This window comes from Chelonia mydas, chromosome 19, assembly GCF_015237465.2.
Source record: "Chelonia mydas isolate rCheMyd1 chromosome 19, rCheMyd1.pri.v2, whole genome shotgun sequence".
NCBI lineage: Eukaryota > Metazoa > Chordata > Testudines > Cheloniidae > Chelonia > Chelonia mydas.
The window spans coordinates 9,797,419-9,803,786 of NC_051259.2; the positions used below are offsets into that span (position 1 = coordinate 9,797,419).

Here is a 6,368-nt window from a genome sequence, read left to right on the forward strand (position 1 = left end):
GCGATTCTCCTATCCTCTTTTTTTCTTCTTCATCCCTGTCCCCTCACTCCTACATTCCCCACTTCCTTCCCCACTGCCTCTTCCCTCCCCTCCCCATCTCTTTACCGCCCCTTCCCTCATTTCCCCCACCCACCCGTACACAGAAAACAGGAAGGCTCCCAGCACACAGCAGGGGAGCTCAACTGGAGGCAGTGTTCAGCTTCAGTCAGCGGAGCGAGTGCTTGAAGAAATGGGGGGGCCAGCGGCACATAACCCCATGTGCTCTCATGCCCCACCTCTGCTGTGGGGGGAGGGGCAACCCCCCCCCCCAACTTAGCCATTTTTCTGCAGGCGGGTAGTCGCTCGGAATTCCCTCCCCCCCCGAGGAGTAACTCTCCTGGATGGAATCCAAACTAGTCAGCTGTCTCTTACAGGCTCTCTAGAGATTTTCCTCCACTTTTGGAGCAGGAGGATGTGAGTTCTGTCACAGTCTGCTGACCACAACGTCTCCATAGATTCACTACCGCAGTAATGGGGGCGCCAGTCAGGGCTGGGAAAGAGCTGGTTCTCCCCACCCGTGGGTCCCATGTTCTGTAGCTCATGCGCAGGGTGTAATAAGGTGAGGCAACTTTAAGCAGCCCTGGCAGTTGGAATGACCATACCCTAACGCACTGATTTCTCTCCCTGGATCTCCATCTCTCCCCTTCCTCTTCCTAGATGCTACAACTGTGGTGGGCTGGACCATCATGCCAAAGAATGCAAGCTGCCGCCGCAGCCAAAGAAATGCCATTTCTGCCAGAGCATCACCCACATGGTTGCCAACTGTCCCATCAAAGCACAGCAATCGCCCAGCTCTCAGGGAAAGCCCGCCTACTTCCGGGAGGAAGAAGAAATGCACAGCTCGTCCCTTCTTCCTGAAACCAGAGAATGATGGTGGGAGATTGGGGGGTGGGAGGGGGGAAGATTTCCATCAGGATCTAAAGGCTTCAGCAAGGAATCGGTCAGCAAAGGGGGAGCAGCGAGCAGTCTCTGCCGTCATGATGTAGGGGGGTTGGTGTAAAGCAGGGATGGGTGGGAGGGTGGCAGCTCAAACTGTAGGATATAACCTGCCAGGCGATGGCACTGGTATCTGGACAGAGGGACTGAGATGGTTGTATGTGGGTTACAAAATCCCAGCACAGATCTCATCCGCCACACACACTCTGAGTGGGAAGAAGCCGGTTACCCCTCTGTCCAGATGCCCAGCTCCAAAAGCGGGAGAGGGAGCAGCCCCATAACCCTGTGCCTAACCACTTCTTCCAACCGAAAGCCACATGCCGCTCTAGTTTCTTTCCCTGTGTTTGGTGATTTTTGTGTTTTTTAAACCAACCTTCCCAATAGTGTTTGTGAACCCCTGGGTCATTTTGGAGACAGGTGTCTCCATCCTAGCAGGAGAACAGAGACCAGTTGTCAACGGCAAGCTAGAAACTAGTGAGCAAATTTGTTCTCGCTAGACACAGGCGAGCCAAATGGATCTCGCCCAGGATTTCTCCTTGCCCAGGAATATCAACTGTCCCCTGTTTTTGAGACCTGCAGGGGAATAGTGGAGCAGCACACCCCCTTGCAGGGGAATGGTGGAACAGCATGCCTCTCTTGAATTAAGTGTTAGCTGCCCCTGAAATAATTGGGAAGAGCCTCTTTATTTATTTAAGGCTTTCCATGCTGGACTGAGGGTTTTGTAGCATTGCTGGGACCTGCTCCTCTCTGAAGGCCCTTAGTTTCAGAGCCATCCAGACTTCATATCTCTCTCCTCTCCCAGTTTGTGGGGGAGGGGAAGGGAGTTCATGGTAGAAGCTGGGCTTTCTATGCCCCAAAATTAGCATGAAAAGTCCTTTTTCTAGAGGCCAAATCCTGGGCCTGCTAAAATGATTTCAGTGGACTCGGACCTTGGCTCCGAGCATTTAACTAGACTCGGGGTTTCTTTAATTGAAGGCCATTGTAATGTAATGCTGACTTTTTAAAATGTCTAGCTATATTAGCAAGAGACAGATCAAAGCAACACATGGCCTAGTTGGAAGGAAACTATGGCGACATCAAAACTGTAACAAATGGGGTAGACGCAAAATTTGGGGGAGGAGTTCTTCCAGCCCTGCCAGAATCCGCTGTCCTGGTCTGCCACCTGCTGTCAGCATGCATGCTGGCGCACGAGCAGTGGCATTGCCCCAGTGGCAGGAGGCATGGAAGCACGTGTCTTGGTATAGATCATGGTGGGTCCTCGTTGCCCAGGGGCTGCAATCCAGGGTCTGACAGAGGAAGAAGCCATATTTCCACCCCCCACTGCTTTTAAAGCTGTCACAGTTGAGAGCACCTACAGTGGAATATATTTCATGTAGCCATGTGTCTATAGGGGCTGATCTAGAGCACAATGAAATCAGTGGGAGTCTTCCCATGGACTTCAATGGACCTTGGATCATACCTATATTGTATACAATTTGCTTCTGTTCGTCCGTTTATTAGGGCCCAATCCTCCAGTCCATATGAATCTGTAATGCCCTTTTTCTGAGCATAAGGGCTGCAGGCTTGGTCCTTTCCTTTCCTGTAGGAACAGGGTGCTTTCTGTCAGTTAAAAGCTGCTGCCTTCTCTCCCCACTTTGTCTTCCCCAACCCCTCTATTCTGCCTTTATTTATTTGTTCCTGCGGACAGCTGCCCTTGCAATGCAAGGCCCCTCCCTCCACCCCATCCGTGCTGAAGCCGATGTGATGTGAAACCTGCACTAGGACGTGCGCGTATGACGTATCTTTGGGTTTGTTTGTCGTTTGTTTTTTTTAAAATATAAATATTCTGTTTTTTTGTATTTTTGTATATTTTAATCTTAAAGAGAGAGAGAGAGAGGACATAACTACTGCAACTTATTCTCAGGTATTTGAGCAATCTCAGGGATGAACAGCCTCTGCAGCTCCAGTGCTGGACGGAGTGTAATTTTGTTTTCTTTGCTTTTTAACAGCACAAAGACAGAACAAAGTTTGTATTTTAAACTAGGTCTACCTCGCTGGATGTTCGTCAGGTGGACTGATTATTTTTAAAACTGTATTTTTAATAGATTCTCTTCTCCCTCTCACTGTATTTACATGGCATTTGGGACTTTGTGTCTGCGGGTGGTTAAAGAGAAGTCAGTCAATGTTGCAGAGGAGGGTACGGCCGCCTGTATCTCTATTTTGGACTCCAAATTCCCTCCCAGCCTGGCCATGTTCCCATCTCCCCTCCCCACTCCTGTCCATTCTCAATTTCACTCACTGGCTGGAAACGTTCCTGTCTCCCTAGTTTTTGCCCCAGTCCATTTTTTAATGACTACCATCACTCATTGCTCTGCCTCCCCAGTCTCTTTGCTGGTGACTTCCTCCTGCTGTAGACACTGGGGTGGTATAGATCCCCAATTACCTAGCTCAGTGCCCGACTTCAGATCAGAAATGGGGGGCAATGACTGATTGGATGTCACTCCAGCACTGGGGGGGGCATTAACTTGGATTGGAGGCATAAGGAAGCCTGCTGCCCTTGCACCTGGTTATTCCTCTCTTTGAGAGAGCAAGAGCCTTTCAGTGCATATATTAAGGTCCTAAACGGGCTATAACATAAATACCTTCTTTTAAAAACTCCTTTTTCTCTGCATGGCTGTGAAATGTTGGCTGTGAGGTTCTCGTCTCCTTACCCCCACCTGGAGTGTTTGCATTTCTAGAAAACCTGCAGTGCAACCAGAATAAATGTTACAATGCTAACTCTCCACAAGAGGAGGCCTTTCTGGTCCAACTATCTCTATCTAGTGCTAATGTGCTTTGACTCCAGCACCTCCTTGGGGGATGTGACTGGAGCTGGGCCCGTAATGTGTGCTGCAAGAGTTCCCCAAAGCCAGCCCTATCATCCACGTTTGTAGCAGATTCAGGTACAATTGCTCCCCCTTTCTCTTCCCTGCCCCCTCCCCCCCACCCCCCACCCCCCCCGCTTCTCCCCTCTCCGCTTTCCTCAAATGCTAGCTAATAATTGCTGGGTGGGACTATGGAGTCCTGTCCTCGAGCCAGGAGCTGTGACACTCCTGTGTGCTCTGCAGCCACAGGGCCTGGCCGTACCACCCCTCCCCGTATAGGATAAGGCTGACGCAGTGGTATGTTTCAGAATGTGTGTGCAGTTTCCACTATAAGTTTTAGATAGTAATAGAATAGATTTAGATCAGGGCAGGAAACGTCGAGAAAGAGAGATCTCTAATCTTCCAAACAGGCACCAGGGGGAGATTAGAGGGAATCAGAGGCACTGTTTAAGATTTCCCCCCTCCGAGGCTTCCCTCTGCTGCTGGGATATGAATTTGGAAAACAGGAATGCTTAAAACAGTTGGAGTGAAATGTTCACCGCTTAGAACTCTGGGAGCTATTATCCAAGGGACTGATTCAGCTCCCATTTAAGTTGATGGCAAAACTTCCCTTCTATGGGAGATGAATCAGGGGAATGAAAAAGGGAGGCTAGGAAGCATTGTGTTTGTAACACTCTGCCCTGCTAAATCATCGTGAAAAGTGACTAGCCTGGTCAGAAAATGTACTTGCCTGCCTTTAACAAGTCAGATATTTATTGTGGTAATGAACAATTAGCCTCGCAAGGCTCCTTAACACACACACGCATAACCCTGGTACACATGAGAACCGCCTAGATGAGATGCCACAGTCTCCGATGTTGCCTGTAGCTAGGCTTGGTGGGTGGAGAAAAGCTCTCAGGCTGGCTTTCTGCCCTGCTGCAGTAGTGAGTGTGGTGAAGTGGTGGTGGCCCTTTTGAGGGGGGGAGGAAAAAAGGAAACTTGGTTTTTAAATAGCTATGGGATCTATACAAATCTACCTCAGGATAACTTCTCTGTCTGAACGGGGTAAATGCAATAGAATGCATTGGGTTGTGTGCCTCTAACCCTGGGTTCCAGTACCCCTATGCGACCCACAGAGGGAACTGTTGACCATCCTTTGGCACCTTAGGTGTGCCAATGGGTAAATGCTGCCCCTTCTAGTTTTGTATCTGTCTTGAATTGTGTAGAACTTTTCCAAGTAATCAGTTTGGTGATTTGCTAGGTGTCTAGTATGTGTAAATATCTATGTAAATCTCTCCACTTTCTTTCAATATTCTCCTTGATTATTGTTTACAAACTTAAAAAAAAATAGCCAAAGCATCTGATGGGTTTTTGGACCAGGGAGATGGGATCCTCTCTGTATGCTCTACCTGTGCAGGGAGGTGACTTAGGTAACCAGCCCCATCCTGGGGGCTCTGGTGAGAAAGTGAATCATAAAGCCCTCAGGTTTTCTGCTGTCAATAGAGCAAATTGCCTCCCAAGAAACCAGTGATTGATTTGTAAGGAGAAGCCACGCTAGAGAAGATAGAAGTTTACAATATTCAATTGCATCTTCTCCTTTTTCCTGTGGTTTGCAGTGTCCTTTGCCACGTACATTACAATGCTCTATGTACCTCTGCAGACTGCAGAGATTTGTTGTGGCTTTTTCCATTCCTTGATGATGATCTTGCAGATAAATTGCTGCAAGAGACTTACTGTCCTCACCTCCTCTGCTCATGCGTGGTTTGCAGGCAATGGACTCTATGCATTATGGGAAGCAGGCAGACTATGCCAGGCTCTCTTTGAGCTAGGAACTGAACCCAGGTCTGCCCTGTCCACTAATCATCCTTCTTACACAAGCTCTAAGTATCAGTCCTATCCAAAAATATAGGCTCATTTTGAATGTTAAGGGGATAAAATATCCTTGGAGGGATGATTCTCCCCTGGTGCAAAAACTTGGGAGTCAAGTGGCCACAAGATTGTCTACTGTCAGACGGAAGAATGTAACTCCATGTTTACTGCTAGCAACCAAAGCTTGTTTGTGTCAAACTCTTGAATTTTTATGAAACGGGAAGGGGTGGGAGGGAGGGAGTAAGAGGGTGAATGTGTATGATTTTGGGGGTTGTCTTAACTGCAGGACTGTGCTTTCTGGAGAGCAGATTTCCTGCTGAAATGTCTGCAGTGAGATCAAAAAAATCTCACTGCATTTTTTCTCCTTTTCATTTTTGTACCAATCAAGGAAAATGTTTGATTTTTTTTTTCTCTGCAAAATAAAGAATATGGGTAATGGTGCCTGGTGCTTTTCCTTTCATTACCAGAGATGTGTCATGTTGAAAGCATGTTCCCAAAGCTACAGACACTACCTGAATGATAACTGGCTCCAAGAGTCCTGGAGCAGAGGCCTGGGACTGAGGAATTCTTGGTTCTGTTCCACAGTGACTTAGTTACTTATATGGCCTTCATTACTCTGATATTTGAGCACTAAGGCTATGTTTACAGGAGCTGCGCTGTAAGGTCTCCCATGAAGCCGCTCTATGCCAGCGGGAGAGCGTC

The 6,368-nt window shown here is 48.2% G+C and overlaps 1 protein-coding gene across 5 annotated transcripts in view; it reads left to right on the forward strand.

Annotated features, from left to right (window-relative positions):
* The window catches only part of LIN28A (lin-28 homolog A), a 37,463-nt gene extending 31,095 nt beyond the window's left edge, over nt 1–6,368 (forward strand). The window contains exons 5-7 of one of the 5 annotated variants that reach the window (XR_006286611.1): nt 697–2,489; nt 4,033–4,037; nt 6,357–6,368. Coding sequence is in view for 2 of the 5 variants with exons in the window: in XM_007064803.2 (XP_007064865.1) it covers nt 697–910 (214 nt within the window). In the remaining 3 variants the exon portion in view is untranslated. Of the gene's footprint in view, nt 1–696; nt 6,106–6,356 lie in introns of those variants that run through there. The other 4 variants (XR_006286609.1, XR_006286610.1, XM_007064803.2 and 1 more) reach the window with 4 other exon arrangements.